The sequence below is a fragment of the Stegostoma tigrinum genome, chromosome 14 (genome assembly GCF_030684315.1).
Source record: "Stegostoma tigrinum isolate sSteTig4 chromosome 14, sSteTig4.hap1, whole genome shotgun sequence".
Classification (NCBI taxonomy): Eukaryota; Metazoa; Chordata; class Chondrichthyes; order Orectolobiformes; family Stegostomatidae; genus Stegostoma; species Stegostoma tigrinum.
Window position 1 is genome coordinate 973,573 of NC_081367.1, and position 27,522 is coordinate 1,001,094.

A 27,522-nucleotide genomic window follows, 5' to 3' on the forward strand; every position below is an offset into this window, starting at 1 on the left:
CGACCCTGAGGCCCCTTCTCAAATGCTTCAGTGAAGTCCGTGTTGATAACATCCCTTTGTCTCATCAATCATCTTGGTTACTTCCTTCAAACACTCAAGTGTCATACACCAGAGAAAAGGCTGTTTGGCCAATCAAGTCCGTACCAACAATGCCTACCACTAATCCCAATTTCCTGCACTTGTCCCACGTATTTGAATATTATGATATTTCCAGTGCTCAACCAAATTTTTTTTAAAGGAAGCAAGGTTTCAGCTTCCACTGCCTTCCCATCCCATACCATTTACCCACCACCTTCTTGAATGAAAAAGTCTTTAATCAAATCCCATCTGAATCTTCAGCCCCCTTGCCCTAAAACAATGCCCCCTCATGATTGACCCTTCAACCAAGGGGAACTGCAGCTCTCTACTGAGCCTGTCCATATCCCTCAATCTTATACACCTCAATCATGTCTCGCCCCCACCTTAATATTCTTAGCTCTTAAGAAAAAAATTTAAATCCACCTGGTCTTTCCTTATAATTCAATCGTGCCATCCTAGACAACATCCTGATGAACCTCCACTGTATGCCCACTAGTGCTACCACATCCTTCCTGCAGTGAGGTGACCAGTATTACAAACAGAAACACAGCTGCGGCCTGACCAGGGATCTGTAAATAATTACTCCAAGATCCCTCTGTTTCTCTGAGCTACCCAGCTATTCAGTAAATACTCCCTCATCTTGTTTCTTCTGCTAAAGTGTATCACCTCACACTTATCAGGATTAAATACGATCTGGCATTGCTCTGCCATTCTGAGCAACACATCTATATTCTCCTATAACCTGCAAACATCATCTTCACTATTAACCACTCTACCAATCTTGACACAGTCTGCAAATTTGCTTATTATTCCCCTCATAACATCATCTACATCATTTATGTATATAACATACAGTAAGGGTCACAGTAGTGACTGATTACATGTCTCACAAACAGCCTGCTACCACCTACCTTTGTGACCTATTACTAAGCCAATTTCTGATCCATCTCACAAGTTTCACTGAATTTCATGTGCTCTAAACTTTTCTATCAGTTTCCTACATCATACCTTGTCAAAAGCTTTGCTAAAATCCATATAAACGGCATTAACTGAACTTTTCTCATCCATACACTTGATCACATTTTCAAATAGTTCTAACAAATTTGTTAGGCATGGCCTCCCTCCGACGAAGCCATGCTGGCTATCCCTAATTAACCTATGCTTTTCCAAGTAGATATTAATTCCTTTCTTCAGAATTTTCTCCAATACTTTCCCCATCTCAGTCAAGTTTGTGAGGCAAGAAGTCTTTCACACAAAGCCATGCTGACTATCTCTAATAAGTCAAGTTTTTTCCAAATCAGACTAAATCCTGATCCTAAGAATCTCCTCCAATAATTTCCCTCCACTGATTTAAGGCTTATTGTATAACTTGGGGAACAACAAAGGCTACTCGCAAAGACTTCTGGAGTCTCGGCTGTGGCTAAAGAAGACACAAAGATCGCTGTCAAGGCCCCAGTGTCTCCTTGTTGGCTCCTTTAGTATCCTGAGATGGATCACATCAGGCCCTGGGGACTTACCTACTTTCAAATGTTTCAAGTCACGCAACATCACCTCCTTCTTAATATCAACATACCCCTCCCTAATTTTATCATCATCCATGTCCCTGTCCTTGGTGAATACTGAAGCAAAGTATACATTAAAGACCTTACTCACTTCCTCTGGCTCCATGCTTAAATTCCCTCCATTGTCCCTAGGTGAACTACCATTTTCCTAGCTACTGTCTAACTCCCAATGTATGTATAAAATGCCTTGGTATTCTCGTTAATTCTACTTGCCAAGAACATTTCCTGTCCCCTCTTGGCAGAGGATAACTTAACAAAAAACAGGGGAGGAGAACGTGAAATTTGACAGTGAGCTAGCTAGTACAATAAAAGAAAATTGCAAGATATTTTTAAAGCTATATGAACAGTAAGAGAGAAGCAAGAGTGGGCACTGGGTCGCTGGAAAAGGAGGCTGGAGAGGAAGTAATGGGGAACAAAGAAATGACAGAGGAACTAAATAGGTGCTCTGCATCTGTTTTTACAGTGGGAGACACCAGCAGCATACCAAAACATCAAAACGGTTAGGGGGCAGAGGTAAGTGCAATGGTCATCGTGAAGGTAAAAGCGTTGGGGAAGCTGAAAGGTCTATAAGTGGATAAAACTCCAGGACCGGATAGACTAAATGCCAGAGTTCTGAAGGAGATTGTATAGGCATTGATGATCTTTCAAAGATCAGTGGAGTCAGGCGAGGGTCGCTGAGGACTAGAATATGGCTCATATACAACTCCTGTATAAGGAGGGAGGGAGGTAGAAGTCAGCAATTATAGGCTGATTAGCCTGACCTCAGTCATTAGTAAGAATTCAAAGTTCATTATTAAGGATGAGATTGCAGAATACTTGGAAATGTATTGAGAAATCCATGGTAAAAATAGGGCTGAATTAGCATGGCTTCGTCAAGGAGGTCAAGCCTGATAAGTCAATTAGAAAGTTTTGAGGAGGTACTGAGCAAGTTAGACAGATGGGAGCCAAAGGACATACTGTATTTGGATATCCAGAAGGACTATGGCAAAGTAATGCACAGAACCAGGGGACACAGTTTAAAAATAAGGGGTAGGACATTTAGAACAGAGTTGAGGAAAACCTTCTTCACCCAGAGAGTGGTGGATATATGGAATGCTCTTCCCCAGAAGGCAGTGGAGGCCAACTCTCTGGATACTTTCAAGAAAGAGACAGATAGCTCTCCTAACGATCGTGGAATCAAGGGTAATGGGGATAAGGCAGGAACAGGATACTGACTGTGGATGATCAGCCATGATCATAATGAATGGTGGTGCTGGCTCGAAGGGCCGAATGGCCTACTCCAGCACCTACTGTCTATTGTCTATTGAGACTGCTAAATAACACAGCAGCCCAGGGCATTTAGGGGCAAGATATTAGCGTGGTTACAGGTTTGGCTGACTGGCAGAAGGCAGAGAGTAGGAGTAGGGGCTTTTTTTCAGGATGGCAGCTGGTGACTAGTGAAGTTCCGCAGAGGCTCCATGTTGGGACCACAACTATTCATGCTTTACTTTAACAATCTGGAAGAAGGAACTGGGGGCATTTATGCTAATTTTGCCGATAACAAAAAAATAAGTGGAGGGAAAGACAGTTTGAGGAAGTGGGGAGGCTACACAAGGAATTGGACAGGCTAGAAGAGCAGGCAGATGAAATACAATGTGGGAAAGTGTGAGGTTATGCAATTTGGTAGCAAGACTGGAGGGGTGGGCTAATCAGGATAAGGCCTCAGAAATCTGAAGCAGAAAGGGTCACGGGGTGCCTAGTTCAGCAGTCTCTTAACATGAAGGTTCAGTTGCAGTTAGGAAGACAAATGCAATGTTTGCATTCATTTCAAAAGGACTAGAATACAAGAGCAACGATGCACTGCTGAGTCCGTATAATGTTCTTGTCAGGCTGCATTTGGAATATTGACAGCAGTGTTGGGCCTCACATCGAAGGATGGATGTGCTGGTTTTGGAGATGTTCCAGAGGAGCTTTTCGAGAAAAATGAAGACTGGTCATATGTGAAGCGGTTGACATCTCTGGGTATGTACTTGACTGAGTGCAAAAAGGTGAGGGGTGATCTGATTTAAATTTACAGAATACAGAGACGCCTAGAAAGACTGGACGGAGATGTTTCTACTAGTCAAAGAAACCATGACCTAAGCGCAGAACCTCTGAGTGAATGTCCAACCCTTTCGAATTGAGATGAGGATGAATTTCTTCAGTTTGAGGGTGATTAATTTGTGTAACACATTGCCACAGAGGACTAAGTCATTGATGTATTAAGACAGAGATAGGTTCTTGACTGGCATGGGGATCAATGCTTATAGACAAAAGACAGGAGAATGGGGTTGAGAGGTATGGTAGTCGTGATTGTATGGGGAAGCAGACTTGATAAGCCAAATGGCTAAATTCTGCTCCTATGTCTTTTGATTTTCTAGCCCTCCTAATTTTGTGTTTAGGCTCTTTGCTTGCTTCATACTGAAGGGTGTTGTTCAATTTCAGATTCCTAAACCTTATGCATGCTTCCTTTTTTTCTTTTTGAGTAACTTTTCAATATTTCTTGTAATTGCTTCAATCTTGCCATCCTTATCTTTCTTCGTAACAGGGACAAAGTTGATCCTGAAATCTGATCAACTGGCCTTTAAAAGGCTCCCATGTCAAATGTGGATCAACACTCAAAAAGCGACTCCAATAGCATTTAAGATAATGGCTAGTAGCAGAGAAAATAAGCCTAGGATCATCACTGAACACCAATATGATTCAGACTGAACAGCTTTTACAGACACAAGCAGCCCTGCGTGGTGTTTTTTTTTGGTGAAAGCCTAACTCAGGTTACCAAAAATGCTTGGCCCAGATACAGTGCATCCATGCTTGCTATAGGGTGAATATACCAAAGGTACCAAATAGAAGAAATTCAGGTGGACAAGCAATCGTGTCATAGAACTGGTGATCAGTTAACGATTCCTGTTTGAAACAAAACAAACTGAGTATTCTATACAGCAGTTAGATTAATATTCCAATGTGTGACGGACAAACATAATTAATATAAAACAAAAAACTGTAGATGCTGGAGATCCTCAGACAAAAACAAAGCACTCGTCTGAGTCTGGGTAGGATGCTTTTTGGACTCGATGGGCTGAATGGCTTCTTTCTGCTCTGTGCAAATTCAGTGATTTTCATGATTCCATAATACTGAGAAAGAGAACTATGAAATACAGAAAAAGTGTGAATAAAATCGCAGAATATACAGACAATCAATTAATTCATTTCAATTTAATAAGTATGAGGTGTACATTATATTAAGAATAAGGAGACTGCATCCTTTAGAAATCAACAGTCTAAACTAGAACAAAGGAATCTGGGACTACAGATACACAAGGTTGCCACGTACGCAAGGACTAGGAGTGGAATTAGACCATTTGGCCCACTGAGCCTGCTCTGCCATTCAATATGGTCATGGCTGATCTTGGACTCGCTCCTCACATCACTCGATTCCCAAAGACACCAAAAATCTGTCTGAGCCTTAAATAATGTATTATGAAGGGGCAAGTACAACTCTCTGTGACAGATACGTTTCACAACCCTGTCAGTGTAGTAATTTCTTCTCATTTCAGTTCTGAAACGATCAACCTCTTATCCTAAATCTATCTCCCCTGTGTCTTTGATTCCCAAGCCAGGAGAAACAATTTGATGTTAAGCTTGTCAAGCCCCTTCAGAATCTCAAGTTTCAATAATATTGCAGGTCATCCTTCTAAACTCCGGAGCATAGCTTTCCAATTTAGTATCTTGTTATAGGACAACTTCTCATCTGAGAAATTAATTTAGCAAACATTCATCTTAATTCCTCAAATAGAAGTAAACAAAATTAATGTTTCAGGTCCAATGACCATTTCTCAGAACTGATGGTAGCTAGGAAAAAGCTGTTTTTATGCAGACAATAGGGTGAGGGAGAGAAGAAGGAGTAAGCGATAATTGGAGATACAGCCGAAAGAAACAGAATTGTTGGACGGACAAAGGAGAGGAAAACAATCAACCTAGGAGAATGAATAGCTACAAATGGGAATAACCGATGGCTATCAAGAGGAGGTGTGTAATAGCAGACCATGTATAACACAGCCTGGTGTGACAGGACTGGGCAACGGATATTGGAGAAGGTGCCTCACCCCCTGGAATATTTGAACTCGATATCGAAGACTGAAGAGTTTCCAAGTGGAAAATGAGGTGCTGTTCTTCCAGCTTATGCTGAGCTTTACTGGAGCACAGCAGCAAGCCTGAGAGAGAAATGTTGGCTTGGGGACATGGTGGCATATAGAAGTAGCAGGCAACTGGAAGTTTAGGGTCTTCTTTGTGGACAGAACTTAGGTGTTCAGTGAAGCAGTAGACCAGTCTACCCTTTGTTTTTAAGAGAGCTGTTCTAACTTTGTGAAAAAATAATGTTTTAGTGAATTCTGCCTGGGTGAAAAGTGCTTTTTGGAACAAGTAACTGTTTAAATGCACACTAATCTGTGAAAGTCCATGCTACTGTATCATATTTCCCTCTCACCTAAGTCACATACGTAGCCACTGAAAATCAGCCAAATTGGAGCATATCTTCTGGTCTGTACAAATCTAATTCTATATTAAACAAGCAGGCTTGGTTTGTTAAAAACACCACACAAGATCTGCAGCTGACTGCATTCTGATTGTGTCACTGTGGCTCTTGTCTTCTTCTGTTCGTCAGTCCTGGGCTATATAGCCCAGGTATCCTGCTGAGCGCCTTGTAATGTCTCATTATAGCTCATTAAATGGATTGGTGATGCTAGTAAAAATCAAAAAACAAACCACATTGTGAACAGTGAGTTCAGTAGACTCAACTGAATGAAGTGCAGGTAAAGAGCTGCTTCACCTGGAACGTGTTTAAACCCTTGGATACACAGAACATAAAACATAGAACAACACAGTGCAGAACAGGCCCTTCGGCCCTCGATGTTGCGCCGACTGTGAGCTAATCTAAGCCCATCCCTCTACACTATCCCATCATCATCCATATGCTTAATCCAAGGACTGTTTAAATGCCCCTAATGTGGCTGCATTAATTACATGGGCAGGCAGGGCGTTCCACCCCTTTACCACTCTCTGAGTAAAGAACCTGCCTCTGACATCTGTGTTATATCTATCACCCCTCAATTTGCAGCTATGCCCTCTTGTACAAGATGACGTCATCATCCTCGGAAAAAGACTCTCACTGTCCACTCAATCTAATCCTCTGATCATCTTGTATGTCTCTATTAAATCCCCTCTTAGCCTTCTTCTCTCCAATGACCACAGACCCAAATCCCTCAGCCTTTCTTCATACAGCCTGCACTCCAGACCAGGTAACATCCTGGTAAATCTCCTCTTTTCCAATGCTTCCACATCCTTCCTGTAATGGGGTGACCAGAACTGCATGCAATATTCCAGGTGAGGCCGCACTAGCGTTTTGTACGGTTGCAGCATGACATCACAGCTCTGGAACTCAATCCCTCCACCAATAAAACCTAACACACCGTAAGCCTTCTTAACAGCATGATCAACCTGGGTGGCAACTTTCAGGGATCTATGTACATGGACACCAAGATCCCTCTGCACATCCACATTACCAAGAATCTTTCCATTGACCCAGTATTCTGCTTCCTATTATTCTTCCCAAAGTGAATCATCTCATATTTTTCTGTATTGAACTCCAATTGCCACCTTTCAGCCCAATTCTGCAGTTTATCCAAGTCTCCCTGAAACCTGCAACATTTTTCCACACTGTCCACCACTCCACCGACTTTAGAGTCATCTGCAAACTTACTAACCCATCCACCCATGCCTGCGTCCATGTCATTTATATAAATGACAAACAGCAGTGGTCCCAAAACAGATCCTTGAGGCATACCACTAGTAACCAGACTCCAGGTTGAATATTTTCCATCAACCACCACTCGTTGCCTTCTTACAGAAGGCCAGTTTCTAATCCAAACTGCTAAATCTCCCTCAATCCCATTTTCTCTAATAACCGACCATGTGGCACCTTATCAAAGGCTTTACTGAAGTCCACGTACACCACGTTAACTGCCCTATTCTCAACCACATGCTTGGACACCTTCTCAAAAAACTCAATGAGGTTTGTGAGACACGACCTGTCCTTGATGAATGCATGTTGAATATCTCCGACCAAATCGATGCTTGCTCGGTAATTTTAAATCCTTATCTCTTTTAACGCTTTCCAAAACTTTTCCTACAACAGACGTAAGACTTACTGGTCTATAATTACCTGCGTCATCTCTAATACCCTCCTTGAATAAGGGCACAATATTTGCAATCCTCCAGTCCTCTGGTACTAAACCTGTAGACAATGAAGACTCAAAGATCAAGGCCAAGGGCTCCGCCACCTCCTCCCTAGCTTCCCAGAGGATCCTTGGAAAACTCCCATCCAGCCCAGAGGATTTATCTATCTTCACACCTTCTAGAGTTGATAACACCTCCTCCTTACTAATCTCAATCCTTTCAACTCTAGTAGCCCGTAACTCAGTCTTCTCTTCTACAATAGTCTCCTTTTCCTCAGTGAAAACAGATGAGAAATATTCGTTTAGCACCTCTCCAATCTCCACAGGGTCCACACACAACTTCCCTCTTCTGTCTTTGACTGGCCCTATTCCTACCCCAGTCATCATCTTATTCCTCACATACCTATAGAAAGCTTTAGGGTTCTCCTTTATTCTACGTGCTAATGTCTGCTCATGTCCCCTCCTTGCTTTTCTTAACTCTCTCTTTAAATCCTTCCTAGATAATCTGTAACTCTCCATCCCCTCATCTGAACCATCTTGGCTCATTGTCACATAAGCCTCCCTCTTCCGTTTAACAAGAGACATAATTTCTTTAGTAAACCACGGTTCCCTTACCTTACTACTTCCTCCCTGCCTGGCAGGGACATACCTGTCAAGGACATGCAATATCTGTTCCTTAAACCAGCTCCACATTTCGATTGTCCTCACCCCCTGCATTTTGCTAATCCATTCTATGCCTCCCAAGTCTTGCCTAATTGCATTATAATTGCCCTTCCCCCAATCTATAACTCTTGCTCTGTGGCATGTTCCTATCCTTTTCCATCGCTAAACTAAACGTAACCAAATTATGGTCACTCTCTCCAAAGTGCTCACCTACCACTAAATCAAACACCTGGCCTGGTGGATTCATTACCAGGTACCAGATCCAGTGTGGCCTCCCCGCTTGTCAGCCCTTCAACACACTGTCAGGAAACCGTCCTGCACACATTGGACAAAAACTGATCCATCTGACATACTAGAGTTGTAACAATTCCAGTCAATGTTAGGGAAGTTAAAGTCTCCCATAATGACTACCCTGTTCCTTTCACTCCTACCCAGAATTGTTTTGCTAATCCTCTCCTCCACATCCCTGGAACTTTGTGGAGGCCTATAAAAAGCTCCCAGCAGTGTGACCTCTCCTCTACTGTTTCTGACCTCAGCCCATACCACCTCAGTAGACGAGTCCTCGTCAAAAGTTCTTTCAGCCACCGTTATATTGCCCTTGACTAGCAAAGCCACACCTCCCCCTCTTTTACCACCTTCCCTGATCTTAATGAACAATCTAAACCCTGGAACCTGCAACACCTATTCCTGACCCTGCTCTATACATGTCTCCGAAATGGCCACAACATCAAAGTCCCAGGTGCCTATCCATGCTGCAAGCTCACCCACCTTATTCCAGATACTCCTGGCATTGAAGTAGACACATGTCAAACCAGCTTGCTGTCTGCCAGCACACTCCTGCGACAGTGAGATCCTGCCCATGTCCTCCCAACTCTCTTCCTCCTGTATACCGGACGTACATCTCAGTTTCCCATCCCCCTGCTGGCTAGTTTAAATCCACCCGAACAGCACTAGCAAATTTCCCACCCAGGATATTAGTACCCCTCTGGTTCAAGTGCAGACCGTCCTGTTTGTAGAGGTCCCACCTTCCCCAGAATGAGCCCCAATTGTCCAACTACCTGAAGCCCTCTCTCCTGCACCATCCCTTCAGTGTTCAGCTGAAATCTCTCCCTGTTCTTTGCCTCTCTATCACGTGGCATGGGTAACAAACCAGAGGTAACCAATCTGTTTGTTCTAGCTCTCAACTTCCACCCTAGCTCCCTGAAATCCTGCCTGACATCCCCATCCCTCTTTCTACCTATGTCGTTGGTACCTATGTGGACCACGCCTTGGGGCTGGTCACCCTCTCCCTTCAGGACCCCAAAGACACGATCCGAGACATCACGGACCCTGGCACCTGGGAGGCAACACACCAATCACGAGTCTTGTTCATTCCCGACAAACCTTCTATCTGTCCTTCTAACTATTAAGTGCCCAATGACTAACACTCTCTTCCTATCGCCCCTTCCCTTCTGTGCAAGAAGGATAGACTCTGTGCCAGAGACCTGCACCCCAGTGCATGCCCCTGGTAACTTGTCCTCCCCCAACAGCATCCAAAATGGTATACTTGTTTTTCAGGGGAACGACCACAAGGGATCCCTGCACTGACAGCTTTCTCCCCCTTCTAACAGTTAACCAGCTTTCTTCATGCTTAGGAGTAACTACTTCCCTGTAACTCTTGTCTATCACAGACTCTGCTTCCTGATACCGAGGAAGGAGGGAGGAAATGGGCAAATTTACACCTGCTGTAATTGTAGGGGAAGGTGGATGGGGCTGTGGAGAGGTGTTGGTAGTGAAGGTGGTGTGGACCAGGGTATCCCAGAGGAATGGTCCTTGCAGGAGGCTGACAAAGGAGGGGAGGGGAATGCGTGTCCAGTGGTGACTGAAGTAGCAGTTAATGCATCAGAAAGTGGAAAGTCAGGAGAGATAGCAAATACATGACAGGAGGTGAGGGATGTGCGTGGCATTATTGTAACCCATCAGGAAAGATGGGACAAATTGTCTGCTGCTGTGCTGTACTTCCTATGTAATTCTGTGTGATATGTTTACCTTTTACTGTTTTAATGAAAACATTCTTCTCTTTACTTGGATCTTTTTCATCAACTAAAACCCCATGAAAGATACGGCCAAAGGTACCTGAAACAGAGAAAAATAAAACAATGAATAAAAATGCACACTTCCCAGACAGCTGGTTAATCTGTTGTTTTAATTTGCTAGATTTGTGCAAAAATGTTTTACTGAATTCTGCCTGGTGAAAAATGCTTTTTGGCATAAGTAACTGTTTAAATGTGCACTAATTTCTGAAAGCCCACTGTACTGTATCAAATTTCTCTCCCACTTCAGTCACACACAGCCACTGAAAATGTGAAATTAGACTATATCTTCTGGTCTTAATCCTACACTAAACAAGCAATCTTGGTTTGTTACAACAACACGCACAGGTCGTCAGTTTCTGTACTCTGATTGTTGCTCTTGTTCTTTGCTTTTCTTCAATCTTGGATTATATAGCCCAGATGTCCTGCTGAACGTTTTGCACTGTTGCTGTAAGCTCATTAACTGAAACAGCAACGTCAGAAAGGTCAAATAAATAAAAAAGAGCAAAGGAACGTAATGTACTCAACAGGCTGAACATAGAATCCCTATAGTGTGGAAGCAGGACATTTGGCCCATTGGGTTCACACCAACCCTCCGAAGAAGCCCATCCAGACCCCTACCCTATAACCTTCATTCCCCATGGCCAACCCACCTAAACTGCACACCTTTGACTGTAGGATGAAACCAGTACACATGGAGGAAACTCACACAAACATGGGGAGAATCTGTGTGGAGTTTGCACAGTCACCCGAAAGTGGAACGGAACCTATATCCATGGTGCTATGAGCCAGCAGTGCTAACCACTGAGCCACCGTGCTGCCCTAAAGGAGGGATGAATGTATTTCACCAACTGATTTCATTATTAGCATTGCAAATTAAGAGAGTGAAAAAGTGAGGTAGGACTTATTTCAATTCACATGTCTGTATGTTGTACTACCTTTAAATAGATAACTGAAAGCAGAATTATATTAAAAAATGCAAAACTTAAAGGGTCTGCTATGACAGACCTGCACTGTATTTAAAATGACCTTCTGTATGTCTGGGTTGCTGTACATCTTGCGCATGAATTTTTACACGTATTATTGGCCACTTGGAGGTTGGATTACGAATTTTGAAAGCTTGCTCAGCTACTGAAATTCTTTTTACAAGACCTAATATTATCAGAAGTATATTTGTCAAGTATGAACATATTTCATAGGCGATGTCCATCACTCAGTGCAACTGTAGCTCTTCAAGCTGTCACCAAGTTAATGAACACATTCAGATTTCAGAATTGGAAAGTTTTAACAATGTGATCACTGTTTAGTTTAGTTTTTCAGCACCAGCATGCCAGCTATTCTGAAATGCATTCATGTTGCGTGACGCCTTCCTTTCAGGTTTTCACCCCATCACTTGTAATGTTTAACACATTGTTACAAAGCTGTGTAGTGTAGTTATGAATTGGAAGGGAAGAAACTGGAATTTGTTGGTAAAATGATTGTGGGGAAAAGCAGTGTGTGATCCCTTTAAGAGATTGTGCTTTGGCTGTGCTTTTGATTTACAAGCATTGTACTGAAAGCCCCAGCGTTGAAATAAGTGTATCAAAAGGCCTTACCGTTGGCAGGGAAAACAGTAGTTTTGTTTTAGTATTGAGGCAATAGGTTTGAATATAGCCAATTAATTTAAACCAAGCATCTAGATACTGAAAACCAATTGAATTTAAAACCGATAGGTTAGATTACCTACAGCGTGGAAACAGGCCCTTCGGCCCAACAAGTCCACACCACCCCTTGAAGCATCCCACACACCCCTGAACACTACGGGCAATTTAGCATGGCCAATCCACCTAACCTGCACATCTTTGAACTGTGGGAGGAAGCCAGAGCACCCGGAGGAAACCCACGTGGACACGGGGAGAATGTGCAAACTCCACACGGACAGTCGCCCGAGGCTGGAATCGAACCCGGGTCCCTGGTGCTGTGAGGCTGCAATGCTAACCACTGAGCCACCGTGCCGTTTTGACAACCTGAAACTAATCATATTATAAGAAATTGATGTGTCATCAGGGGACGTACAAGATGAGGGCTTTTGAAAACTGGTGCAAGGGCCAACTGTCATCCGAGGGAAAGCAAGGCCACCATCTGAGAGATAAGCCCTGTGCTGTCTCAAGAAATTACTAAGCTCTCTAAGAAAGCACCACCTATCCGAAAAAAGTACCATAGTATGTTAGCTCAAAGTCCTTACCAAAGAAATTACAGAGGAAAACATTCCGAACAGCGGAATTAGCGGAAGAAAGTTTGTGGCAAAACAGAGAAGGCAGAGTGTTCCACAAGACCTAGTCTGTGCAAATTTGGACAGACTAAGTTTTAATTTATTACCATCTTTTAATTAGGTTTATATAAATGGGATTTATGTCCATATGAGCAGCTTTCCAGTAGAATGGGCAGCACAGTGGCTCAGTGGTTAGCACTGCTACCTCACAGCACCAGGGACCCAGATTTGATTCCAACCTCGGGTGACTGTCTGTATGGAGTTTGCGCATTTTATTTGTGATTTTGTAAATGATTTGGATGAAGGAGCCGAAGGGTGGATTTTCAAGTTCACAGACGATACAAAGGTGGGTTGCATTGTGGACAGTGCGGACGGCTGTCCTAAGTTACAAACGGACATTGATAGAATGCAGAGCTGGGCTGAGAAGTTGCCAATGGAGTTTAACCCTGAAAAGCATGAGGCGATTCATTTTGAAAGGACAAACTTAAAAACAGAATACAGGGTTAATGAAAAGATTCTTGGCAGTGTGGATGAGCAGCGGGATCTTGAAGTTCATGTCCACAGTTCCCTGAAAGCTGCCACCCAGGTGGATAACTTTGTTAAGAAGGCGTATGGTGTGTTAACTTTCATTAATAGAGGGATTGAGTTCAAGAGCCATGAAGTTATGCGCCAGCTGTACAAAAGCGTGGTTTGGCCACATTTGGAGTATTGTGTCCAGTTCTGGTCGCCTCATTACAGGAAAGATGTGGAAGTGTTGGGGAAAAAGTGCAGAGGAGATTTACCAGGAATGGCGGGAAGGTCTGATGACGAAAGGTTGAGAGAGCTAGAGTTTTTCTCTTTAGAAAGACGAAGGATGAGTGGTGACTTGATAGAGATGTACAGAATGATCAGAGATGCAGATATAGTAGACAGTCTTGAGACTTTTTCCTAGAGTGGAGACAGGTATTACGACAGGGCATAGTTTTAAACTGAGTGGAGGTAGATACAGGGGAGACGTCAGAGGTAGGTTCTTGACTCAGTCAGTGGTAGGGGTGTGGAATACATTACCAGAGAGGGTAGCAAAGTCGGCCTCATTAGCGGCATTTAAGCAGCTATTAGACAGGTTTTAGTATAAGGCAGGGGTAGAGGCTGGACAGACCTTAGGATTGGGTAAAAGTTTGGCACAACATCGTGGGCCAAAGGGCCTGTACTGTGCTGTAATGTTCTATTCTCCCCGTGTTTGCGTGGGTTTCCTCCAGGTGCTCTGGTTTCCTCCCACCAGTCCAAAGATATGCAGGCTAGGCAGACTGGCCATGCTAAATTGCCCATTCAGGGATATGTAGATTAGGTGGATTTTAGGGGGATGTGTCCGGGTAGGATGCCCAGAGAGTCGGTGTAGACTTGTTGGGTCATAGGGCCTATTTCCACACTGCAGGGATTCTATGATGCTATGAATTTTGGCCAGCCTGGGAGTAGTAAGTAGTCTAGAGGGGAAATTATTTGGTTTGTTATATGTCTGTTAATTTGTTCATGGTTAGGGTTAAATAAATAATTTTCTTTTCTTTATTCATTCATGGGATGTGAACGTCACTAGCTATGCAGCATTTATTGTCCATTCTTAATTGCCCAGTAGGTCAGGCCAGATAAGGCTGGCAGTTTCTTTCCCTAAAGGACATTAGTGAACCAGACGGGTTTTTCCAACAATAGACAATGGATTCACGGTCATCAATAAATATCTAGAATTAAGAAGCTAATGAATTCAAATTCCAACATCTCTTGTAGTAGGAATCAAACCCCGGTCCTCAGAATGTTGTCTGGTTCTCTGGATTAACAGTCCAGTGATAATACCACTAGGCCATCACCTCCTCCCAACTTGTTACTATCAAGTGGATATTAGGGATTTTCTTTCTCTTAACCACTGTTTTAACAGCTTATAAAGATGAGGTGAGCTTTTCTGGGTGTTTTGGGTTTAATTATTAGAAGGGAAACTCCATTCCTCACTACAATAGATTGGGACAGGTGCTTCAGTTTATCTATCAGAGAGGTTCAGCTTTCCCCTTCTCCGGAACAGTTTGGGTCCTTGCCTGGGATCTGAACGGTTCTTATATGGAATCTGTACAGATTTGGACAGATTTAAATAGACTTGGGGATTAGTATCCTAGATCTTTAAATAGAATTTAAAGGTTTTTTGAAATTTTGGTTACTTGTTGGTTAATTAAAAGTGAGGGAAATGGCTCTTAACATTATGAAAGAGGTTCTGGGGTTTGGAAATGCTTCCCAAATTTGCCAAGACAATTAATTGGCTAAATTCAACTTGTCTCAATACCAAATCAAAACTGCTGTCTTGCCTGTCAACTGTAAGGCCTTTGGTTATACTTGTTTCAATTTTGGGGCTCTCTGTACAGCACTTGTAAACTTTCAAGCACGAACAATGCACAATTTCTTAAAGGGGCCACACACTGCTTTTCCCCACTATCATTTTTACCAACAAATTCTAAATTCCTGCCTTCCAATTCATGACTACTGTACACAGTTTCATAACAATATCACTAGAAATATACAGTCATAAAGCTAGCGAGTTTTGAGAAGATTTGTAGCTCAGGTTGAGGTTCTGGATGTGAGTTTGCTCGCTGAGCTGGAAGGTTAGTTTTCAGACGTTTCGTCACCATTCTAGGTAACATCATCAGTGAGCCTCCGATGAAACGCTGGTGTTATGTCCTGCTTTCTATTTATCTGTTTAGGTTAACCTAAACAGATAAAGAGAGAGCAGGACATAACACCAGCGCTTCATCGGAGGCTCACTGATGATGTTACCTAGGATGGTGACGAAACGTCTGAAAACTAACATTCCAGCTCAGCGAGCAAACTCACATCCAGAGTCATAAAGCTTTTAGAAAATAAAACCCAATCACCCTTTTGAGCTTACCTCATCTTCAAACTGAAATCAAAACTGCACATTCATACTAGATAATAATGTGTGAAGCTGGATGAACACAGCAGGCCAAGCAGCATCTCAGGAGCACAAAAGCTGACGTTTCGGGCACATTCATGCTGTTCACCAAAATCTCAGAGGGTGTTATTATGTTCCTTAGAAGTCTAGTTTATAATCTAGACTTTTACTTACAAGTCTAAAATCTAAATTTTTACTTACAAGTTTCTACCAAAACAATGTTTGGTGCATACTACTGAAAAAGTCAAGTGTGAAAAGCCAGCAACATTATACAGAACATAGAACAGTACAGCATAGTACAGGCCCTTCGGCCCATGATGCTGTGGCAAACTTTTACCCTAAACATAGAACGTAGAAAATTACAGCACAGAAACAGGCCCTTCAGCCACCCACCACCCCCCCCCCACCCCAGGCCTGCGCTGATCCAGATCCTCTATCTAAACCTGTCACCAATTTTGCAAATATCTGTATCCCTCTGCTCCCTGTTCATTCAGGTATCTGTCTAGATACATCTTAAATGACCCTATCATGCCCACCTCTACAACCTCCGCTGGCAACACATTCAAGGCACCCAGCACCCTCTGTGTAAAGAACTTTCCTTTAATATCTCCCTTAAACTTTTCCCCTCTCACTTGAAATCGTGACCCCTAGTAATTGAGTCCAACTCTGGGAAAAAGCTTCTTGCTATCCACCCTGTCTATACCTCTCATGATTTTATAGACCTCAATCATGTCCCCCCTCAACCTCCGTCTCTCTAAAGTAAATAATCCTTGGATGTGAGTTTGCTTGCTGAGCTGGAAGGTTAGTTTTCAGACGTTTCGTCACCATTCTAGGTAGCATCATCAGTGAGCCTCCGATGAAGCGATGATGGCTTCATCGGAGGCTCACTGATGATGTTACCTAGAATGGTGACGAAACGTCTGAAAACTAACCTTCCAGTTCAGCAAGGAAACTCACATCCAGAAACTCAACCTGAGCTACAAATCTTCTCAAAACTCGCTAGTAAATAATCCTTATCTACTCAACCCCTCTTCATAGCTAGCACCCTCCATACCAGGCAACATCCTGGTGAACCTCCTCTGCACTGTCTCCAAAGCATACATAAGATCTAGGCGACTGAAAACAGACAAAGCTTTGGAAGAATAGCAGGAAAGTAGGAACAATCTGAAACAAGGAATGAAGAGGGCTAAAAGGGGTCATGAAATATCTTTAGTAAACAGTTTTAAGGAAAATCCCAAAGCCTTTTATTCGTACATAAGGAGTAAGAGGGTAACTAGAGAAAGTGTTGGTCCACTCAAGGACAAAGTGGGGGGGGGAAGTTATGTGAGGAGTCGGAGAAAATGAGTCAGATTCTGAATGAATACTTTGCGTCAGTATTCACCGAGGACAGGTATGTGACGGATGTTGAGGTTAGGAATAGATGTTTGATTACTGTAGGTCAAGTCAGCATAAGGAAGGGGGAAGTGTTTGGTATTCTAAAAGGCATTAGGATGGATAAGTCCCCAGGTCTGGACAGGATCTATCCCAGGTTACTGAGGGAAATGAGAGAAAAAAAACTGAGGTCTTTAACAGATATCTTTGCAGCATCCTTGAGCATGGATGAAGTCCTTGAAGGCTGGAGAATTGCTAATGTTGCCCCCTTGTTTAAACAAGGATAATTCGGGTAATTATAGACTGGTGAGCCTGACGTCAGTGGTGGGGAAGCTGCTTTAGAAGATACTGAGAGAAGGATAAACCTAAGGTCTATCTAACCTCTGCCCCATTATGCTGTGTGCCATCTCAACCTCAAACATCACAAAGTCCTTTCCTCCAATTAATTAATTTTACTACAAAACCCTCTGTCGCTTCCTAAATTTATATCTTACTAGGCACCTCAACATCTCTGATCTGTTTCAGTGGAATAACCAATACTGGTCAAGCAGAAATTTCCAACTATTGAAGAAATACTCATTACAGCTGACACTATGCTCCATTAATATATATCCAAACTACATTGGACCTGAATTACCTGCTGGTAACTGGAAACAACTAGAAGCTCAGGCTCTCTTTTGAGGATAGAATCTAAGCGTTCTGTGAAGCTGGGACCCAATTTACATTTCGTTCCCCCAATGTAGAGGAGACCACATTGTGAGCAGCGAATGCAACAGACTAGATTGTATTAGGTGCACATAACGCACTGCTTCACATGAAAGGTGTGTTTGGGCCCTAAAATACAAAGGAAGGAGGAAATAAACAAACAGGTGTTACAGCTTCGGCAGTTGCAGAAGAAGGTGCTGTGGGCTGTGGGGAGGTGTTGGGAGTGAGGGAAGAGTGGACCAGGGCATCCTGGCGGGAATGGTCCCAGCGGAAGGCTGACAAACGACCGGAAAGGAAAACACAGTGGTGGCATTTGGGAAGCGGTGGAAATTGTGACTAATGATTCTCTGGGTGTGGGTGCTAGTGGGATGGTAGGTAATTCAAGGGGGTCCCTATCACAGTTGCAGGAAAGAAGAGAGGGGGTGAACGCTGAAGTGCAGGATGATGAGTCAGACCCAGCAGAGGGTCCTGTCAGTAGCAGAGCTGAGGAATCCTTTGTTGAGGAAGAAGGTAGACATTTCGTAGGCTCCCTTGTCAAAGTTGGCATCATCAGGCGGAATACCTGAGAGAATGGAATATGGTCTTTACAGGAAGCAGGGTGTGAGGATGTGCAGTCAAGGTAGGTCTGCAGAGGAGTGTGAAAATTGGCAAGTCATATTCAGCTGGAAAGAACTGCAGTTAGGCCACATTTGAAATACTGTACGCAGTACTGGCTACAACATTCCAAGAATAATATAGAGGCTTGGAAGAGATGTTACAGAAATGGTTTACCAGGATGTAGCCTGGTTTACAGAATATTAACTATGCAAAGAGATTGTGAAAACAAATCAAGTTTGCCCTTCAGTACTGAAGGATTGGAGTGGGGGGGGGGGGGGGGGGGTGGAGGGGTGGAGGCAGGGGGAGGAGAGAGGAGGAGGAGGAGGAGGAGGAGGAGATGACCGGATAGAAGTTTACAAGGTTAAGAGACGTGGATAGAATGAATAGTCAGAGTCTTTTTCCCAAGGTGGAAATGTCAATTACTAAGGAACGCCAGTTTAAGATAAAAAGAGGGAAATTTTAAAGGAGATGCAAGAGGCAGTTTTTTTTGACACAGTAGGTGGCAGTGTCTGGAATGCAATGCCAAAAGAGGTGGTAGAAGCGGATAAAATAGCAACATTTAAGAAGGGTCTACGCCCTAAATGTCAGCTTTCCTGCTCCTCTGATGCTGCTTGGCCTGCTGTGTTCATCCAGCTCCACCTTGTTATCTCAGATTCTCCAGGATCTGCAGTTCCTACTGTCTCTGAAACATTTAAAAGGCGTTTTGACAAATACATAAATAGGTTTTGGATCATGTAAAGGCAAAAGGATTTTAGTTTAGAAAAGTTGTTTCGGAGATAGTAGGAACTGCAGATGCTGGAGAATCTGAGATAACAAGGTGTAGAGCTGGATGAACACAACAGGGCAAATACCATCAGAAGAGGAGGAAGGCTGACGTTTTGGGCCTAGACCCTTCTTCATAAAATTTTTTTTGAAGGGGCTAGACCCAAAACATCAGCCTTCCTGCTCCTCTGATGCTGCTTGGCCTGCTGTGTTCATCCAGCTCTACACCTTGTTATCTTAATTTAGAAAGGTATTGTGTCGACGGAGGCTTGTTGGGCTGAAGGGCCTATTCCTATGCTGCACTGTCCTTTTGTCTTCAATCTTATTTTTAAAGTTTCTTGGCTTTTCCACTTTTAGGCTGTAATGTATGTCCCTTCTTCAATGCTTAATAATCAAAGTTATCGAGCTGGTGAACAAAACGTGCCCCAAAACCTTGAAAAATGGACTTGCCCACTTCTTGGTTTTAGCTCCACCACATCCATGTGAGTGGCACACTTCCCACCACCTCTAAAGTTTGTCTTTGTTGACAATCTGGTCCTTTCTATCTCAGGAACCAATCTTAAGGATCTCAGCAGCACCTCATCCCATGATATAGACATGAAGATGAAATATTTTTTACCACTGGAATCTCCACGCAAATCCAACCGGCAACTCTGTCACTGTTTTGAACTTCAGTATCGATGAGTTAACAGTGAGCTTTAGGTGTCCTCTGGTACAAAATCAATCAATAACAAACAAAATTCCAAATAATCTGGTGCCCAGATGTCATTCTCAGGCACAAAACCTGAAAAAGTTGATTACTATTGCAAACATAGGCTGTGGAGTCAGTTCCAGTAATATTAACAGTTTGAGCATTCCTCTCGGGCATTTTTCAACCAAATACCATCTGGACAGACAGCAGCCACTTGGACACGTCCTCTCGGGCATTTTTCAACCAAATACCATCTGGACAGACAGCAGCCACTTGGACACGTCAACACAACGCTTATAATCAGTGGACTCTGACATCATTAACTTACAATGGCTCCCTGTCCCAACCAATATTTCAACTGCTGATGGAAAATTAATGCTAAAAAGTGTTTGGCTGCACTACAGCAAATCGAAAACTGCAATGAAAATCTGTAGGACCTACTAAACGTAGGCTCAAGTCATATAAAATTTTTGGAGCAAAAACAAAGTTGCTGGAAAAGCTCAGCAGGTCTGGCAGCATCTGTGAAGGAGAAAACAGAGTTAATGTTTCCTGAAAAGTTAACTCTGTTTTCTCCCTCACAGATGCTGCCAGACCTGCTGATCTTTTCCAGCAACTTTGTATAATTTCCTGATTTATGGCATCCACAGTTCTTTTCATTATTAAAACTTCCTGGAGGTCTGTGAATGCTTTTAGCAATGAATCTTTCGACAAAAAGGGCAAATAATGTAAGTTCTCATCTGACACCAATAATTTCAAAGATTTGGCAAATGATCTGAAAGAGTAGTCTTCAATGTTTAGCCACCTCAAACAGTGGTTGACAGTCAACAGGGTTCACATTCTCCAAGAGAGGACAACAGCTCCATAAATAGAGTTTCAAGGTGAGCCTTTATGGTTGTCATCACCTGGCTCATTTTGTTCGCCGCATTGATGTCAAATGAGATTTACCAACATCTGCCATAGGGTTTGAGGCATTTCACCAAACAACACACAGCACTGTGACTCAGCTGTCCAACTCGGCTCAGAAAGCTCAAAATAATGTAGGTGAGAAGATGTGCTCACACCATGGCTACCTAGTTCCATCTCAGTTCATCCACTAGTGAAATCCCATCCACCCATACCTTTGTGACTTCTCCTGCATGGCATCCCATTTTCCATTTGACATAAACATGTAGTCATTTACAATTTGCTACATTTTTTTCAAAAAAGCTTACTCCAAATTTCATTCATTCACTGTTTGGGCTTCAATATTCACTAACTCCTTTTAAAACTTTTGTCATTGCTCTTAAGTATTTGCATTGTCACACTTCTCATTGTCTGTGCAGTCTCTTACTGTCTATCAAGGCTTCAAAATAATCTGCATTTCTCCAATTTTGGGCTCAAGCGTCCAAGATTTTAAATTTTCCTTCACAAATGAGTACTTTTAGCTGTCTGAGTCCTAAGCTCCAGAATTCCCTTCCTAAACAACCCAATGGAGGAGAACGCTTCAAAAATATGGCACTGTGGGTCTACCTACAGAACTGTTCAAAAATGCAGCTCACCACAATCTTCTCAAGGGCAAATAGAGATGAGCGATAAATGCTGGTCCAGCCAGTGACAGCCGCCTCCAATGAATAAAAATAAATCTTCTCTGCCTCATCTTTTAAGGTGCTCCTTAAAACTTTTTTCTGAGACAAAGATTTTGGTCATCATTTCCAATTTCCCCTACTGTCTTTACTCGTGTTGCTATTAAACACAAGGCATGACATAAATACAAGTTTCTGTTCATGCTGGAGGACAAGTGCAACAGTCAATTTGCACCACAAATACACAAGAGAAATAATGATCAATATTGGCTAAGTATTGGTCAAAAAACCACCTTGCTCATCTTCAAATCCCTGTATAAGATTTAATATGCTAGCTGAAAGATTGCACACCTCTGACATTCTTTCTGATCTACAATAATCCTGTAGAGAAATGTAAATCCACAATCATTCCAAATCAGAGTACAAAGCTCTCTAAATTTAAAAAGGCAAGCTGTTTGAACAGTTTGTGTTTGCAAAGAGTGGCTCAAAAACAAACACCGATGCAGACAAGCTTTTGCATGCCAAAGGATCAAAGAATTACGCTAAGCTGATATATGACACTTGCTCAATACAATGAGAAAAGTCCCAGGTGCAATTTTTAATCTCTGTTGAGTTGGCTGAATGCAGCTAAAGTGACAGTTTCTTAAACCCCATTCTCCTGTCACCCTTGATCTCATTACTAATCAAGACCATATCTATCATTGCCTAGAATACACTCAATGACTTGGTCTCCATAGCCCTCTATGGTAATGAGTTCCACAGATTCGCTACCCTCTAGCGGTCAAAATTACTCATCTCCTGTGGGCTGGCACAGTGGCTCGGTCTGCGCTGCTGCCTCACAGCACCAGGGACCCAGGTTCGATTCCATCCCTGGGTGACTGTGTGGAGATTACACATTCCCCAGCTTTCTGCACGAGTTTCCTCCGGGTGGTCCAGTTTCCTCCCACAGTCCAAAGATGTGCAGGTTAGGTGGATTGGCCATGCTAAATTGTCAGTAGTGTTCAGGGATGGACAGGCACGGGAAACGTAACATTATAGGGAGAGGATAGGTAGGTGGATGTGGGTAGGATGCTCTTCAGAGGATCAGTGTGAACTCGATGGGCCGAATGGTCTGCTTCCACGCTGTAGGGATCGCAGTTCTAACAAGTGTCATTCCTTCACCCTGAGGTTGTGCCCTCAGGTCCCAGACTCTCGTACTAAGGGAAATACCTTATCCACACCCACTCTATCCAGGCCTCTCAGTACTCTGAAAGTTTCAATCAAATCCCCTCATCCCCAGGATCAATCTTGTCAACCTCCTCTGGAAGCCCTTCAACACCAACACATCTTTCCTTAGATATGGGGCCCAAACCTGTTCAGAATATTCCAAATGTGGTTTGACAAGAGCCTCTAACCAGCCTCTGCTCTTGCTTTCCAGCTCCCTTGATGTAAACACTATCATTGCCTTTGCTTTCCTAACCGCCAACTGAACCTGTACATGAATTCTAAGAGAATCCTGAATAATGGCTCCCAAATCCCTTTGTGCTTCAGATTTCCGAAACCTTTCTCCATTCAGAAAATGATCTATGCCTCTACCCTTCCTACCACAGTACAGAACCTCACACTTTCCCACAATGAATTCTAGGTGCCACTTCTCTGCCCATTCGCCTAGCATGTCCAAGCGTTCCTGCAGCCTCCCCAATTCCTCAACACTGCCTGCCCCTGCACCTATATTTGTGTCATGTGCAAACCTAGTAACAATGCCCTCAGCTCCTCATTGGAAATGTGGGTACCAGAGCAGGGAAGGATCAAATTCACCCAGCTAATCCCGAACAGATCAGGAAAACAGGACATAGAAGGACAAGTAGGGCATAAGGCCCTTCAAGCCTGCTCCATCATTCAAAAAGAACATGGGTGATCTGTTTGTGGTCTCAATTTGACTTTCTCACATGCCTCCGCATAATGTTCAATTCCTTTGTTGATCAAACTCCAAGTAACGCAGTTTTGAATAAATTAGAGAATTCCACAGACTAATCACAAATATAAAGCAATTTTTGCATTTTTATTTTAAAAGTCTATTCATAAACTGTGTCCCCTTATTCCAGTATCTCAAGGGAAAACAACTCAAAATACACTTCCCTCAGGATTGCACATGTTTCAATAAGATCATCTCTCATTGTAATAAACTCAAATGTGTAAACTTATGAGCGCAGTGTAATGGACCTCAAGCAGCACATGGCGATGGTGAGGTAGGGTGCTGAGAAGAATAGATTAAGCAGTTGTGCTGGGATCTCCAGCAGTAGGTGGCAACGGGGAGGGAGGACGCTGAAGGGAGATTAAGTGGTTGTGCTGGAATTTTTAGCAGCATAGGTGGTGATGGGGAGAAAGCATGCAGTGTACAAAAGAAGGTGAATGAGCTTGTAGTGCAGAGTGAAATTAGCAGGTACAAGGCTGTGGGCATCAAAGAGACATAGCTGCAAGGGGATCAGGGCTAGGAACTAATTATCCAAGAATATGTGCCCTATCAAAACGACAGGCAGATTTGGCAGAGGAGATGTGGTTGCCTTACTAGTAAGGAATGAAATTAAATCAATAGCAGGAAGTAATTTGGAATTGCAAAGCGTAGAATCCGTGGGGGTAGATTTGAGGAATCACAAAGGGGGAAAGAAAACCCCGATTGAAGTTGCGTAAAGGTCTCTGAGCAGTAGTCTGGATGTGGGAAAGGAAATAAATCAGGAAACAGAAAGGCTTGCAAGAATGGCACAATTACAATAATCATGACTGACTTCAACATGCAGATGGACTGGAACAATCAGGCTAGAAGCAGATTTTGAGAAAAAGACAAGGCCAGAAATCACAACACCAGGTGAGAGTCGAACAGGCTTATTTGAAAACATAAGCTTTCAAAGAATAACTCATTCACCAGGTAAAGTCAGGTGAAGGGGTTACGCTCCGAAAGCTTGTAGTGGGCTATAACTTGGTGCTGTCTCGTCCATCCTAGTCCAACAGCAGCACCTCCACATCAAGAAAAGGAATTCATGGAATGTCAAAGATTTTTTTGTAGCAGGTTGTGGTCCGGCCCACTAAGGAATAGACAATCATCTAGAAATTTGGAGATGTGTAATGAGGCAGAGTTGATTAGGGAGCTTAAGGTGCAGGACCCCTAGGGGGCAGTGACCATAATATGATAGAATTCTCACTGAAATTTAAGAGGGAGAAGCTGGAATCAGATGTGATGGAATCACAATTGAGTAAAGGTAATTACAAATACGAGAGAGCAGCTGGCTAGAGTTAACTGAAAGGGCAGATTAGCAGGGCAGATGGGTGGAACAGGAATGGCAGGAATTTCTGCAGGTAATTTGGGAGACAAAGCAGAAATTCATCTCAAGGAAGAAAGAACATACTAAGGGGAAGACAAGGCAACCATGGCTAACAAGAGAAGTCAGTGACAGCATAAAAGCAAATGAAAAAGCATAAAACGTGGTGAGATGATTGGGACGCCTTTAAAGAACAGAAGATATCTAAAAAATATAAGTGGGGAGAATATGAAATATTAGAGGAAGCTAGATCGTCAGATAAAGAGGATTACGAGAGTTTTTTTCAAGTTATTGAATAGCTAAGAGAGAGGCAAGAGTGGGCATTCGATTGTTGGAAAATGAGGTTGGAGATGTAATAATGTGTAACAAAGAAATGGCAGAGGAACTGAATAAGTACTTTACATCAGATTTAATGGTGGTAGATACCAGCAGCATACCAGAACTTTTAACAATGGACTCTAGCATTTTCCCAATGATACATGTTAGGTAATGATCTATTGTTTCCTGTCTTATGTCTGTCTCCCTTCCTGGTCAGCAGTGTCAAATTAGTTGTTTTCCAATCTGAACCTTCCTTAAGTCCAGCAAGTTCTAGAACATAAACAGAAATTGTTGGAATATCTCAGCGGGTCTGGCAGCCTCTGTGGAAAGAAATCAGTTAACGTGTTGGGTCCAGTGACCCTTGCTCAGAACTCAGTTATGAGGATGCTGCCAGACCTGCTGCGAATTCCCAGCAATTTCTGTTTTTTGTTTAAAATTCCCAGCATCTGCTATTTTTAGTTCCAGCCAAAGCTGATGCCTCTACAGTCACTTCTTTTAAAACCACAGAATGCAGGCCATTAGGTCCATGTAACTTGACTCCCTTAAGCTCATAAGTGACATGGCTTGACTGTTCAGAAACCACGTTTGCAGACTGACTGAGTAGTACCTGGACAGAGATAAAGTACTTCCTTTTTGTAGCTATACTCTGCTAGGAACAGAAAGCAGGTGTGAGAGACCAGAGTTTGGTGACCAATGGGTCATTGGTATAATCAGTTCCCAGATTACTGTCTATAGTTGATAAGATTGATTTAGTCACAAAGATTCACAACAGCAGGAGAACTCAGTCCTGTGGAATGCTCCTCCGGCAAATTGTTGGAAATCAGGGACAATTCTGGTGTCCATGGTGACTACATATGCAGTTAGTGTGCTCAGCTACAATTCCTGATGTGCCACATGGAGCACCTGAAGTTGCAGATGGACTTACTATAGAGTAAACGTGAGGCAATGAATGTCACAGATAGCAAGTTTAGTGAGTCGGTCACACCAGCAGTAAGGGCTATACAGACAGGGAAGAGTTGGGTGGCCACAAAGGGTGGATGAGAAAGTTGGCGGACAAATCGAAGATGGGTCGAGTTGTAGGCAGTGTGGACGGCTGTTCTAGGTTACAAAGGGACATGGATAGAACGCAGAGCTGGGTTGAGAAGTGGCCGATGGAGTTTAACTCTGAAAAGTGTGAGGTGATTCACTTTGGAAGGACAAACTTGAAAGCAGAATACAGGGTTAACAGAAAGATTCCTGGCAGTATGGAGGAACAGAGAGATCTTGGGGTACACGTCCAAAGTTCCCTGAAAGCTGTCACCCAGGTGGATAGAGTTGTTAAGAAGGCGCACGGTGTGTTAGCTTCCATTAATAGAAGGATTGAGTTCAAGAGCTGTGAAGTTATGCTCCACCTATAGAAAAGCCTTCAACCACATCTGGAGTATTGTGTCCAGTTCTGGTCGCCTCATTATAGGAAAGACGTTGAAGCATTGGAAAAGTAGCAGAGGAGATCTACAAGGATGTTGCCTGGAATAGAAGGAAGGTCTTACGAGGAAAGGTTGAGGGCGCTAGGGCTGTTTCTCTTTCGAACGACGAGGGATGAGAGGTGACATGATAGAAGTGTACAACATGATCAGAGGGGTAGATAGAGTGGGCAGCCAGAGACTATTTCCTAGGATGGAGGTAGCTATTACGATGGTGCATAGTTTTAAAGTGAGTGGAGGTAGATATAGGGGTAACGTCAGAGGTAGGTTCTTTACTCAGTCAGTGGTAGGGGCATGGAATGCATTGCCTTAGAGGCAGTTGGCCTCATTGGGGCATTTAAGTGGCTATTAGATAGGCATATGTATGATAGTATAAGTTAAGGGTGGAGTTTAGATTAGATTCCACAGAGTGTGGAAGCAGGCCCTTCGGTAAAGGTTTTTGGTTTAGAAAGGCATCATCTGTCAGGAAAGTCTTGATGAGCCAAATGACCTGTTCCAATGCTGTTGTGTAGTCTCATGGTTTGTCAAATATTTTGTCTCTCATAATAAGGGCTGTTGAAAGATCTTTCCTCCCATTAGTATCTTGCTGATCTGCTCTCTTTCGGATGTTTATAGTGACCTCCAACAAAAAGACTGCTGCAAAATACTGGCTTAAATTACTTATCATTTCTCTGTTTCCTGTTATCAATTGCACAGTTGCATTCTCTAAGGGTCCCATGCAGACTTTAGCTACCCTTTTTCTTCTTATACTCCTCTAAGTTCTTGCTATTTGTTTCCCTAATTCTTGCCAATTTATTTTCACAATAAAATTTCTCCATTAACTCTTTGATCATCTATTGCTGGTTGCTAAAATATTCACAATTGTCTGATCTACCATGAGCTTTCATCACTTTGAATGTTGTATTTTTTGACTGGATACATTCCTTGACTGCCTTTATTAACTACAAGTTC

At 42.9% G+C, this 27,522-nt stretch overlaps 1 protein-coding gene across 3 annotated transcripts in view; it reads right to left on the reverse strand.

The window, feature by feature from the left end:
• The window catches only part of ryk (receptor like tyrosine kinase), a 375,194-nt gene that overhangs the window by 200,766 nt on the left and 146,906 nt on the right, over window positions 1–27,522 (reverse strand). For all 3 annotated transcript variants that reach the window (XM_059650938.1, XM_059650939.1, XM_059650937.1), the window contains one exon: window positions 10,583–10,669. In XM_059650938.1, the coding sequence (XP_059506921.1) occupies window positions 10,583–10,669 (87 nt within the window). The remainder of the gene's footprint in view (window positions 1–10,582; window positions 10,670–27,522) is intronic.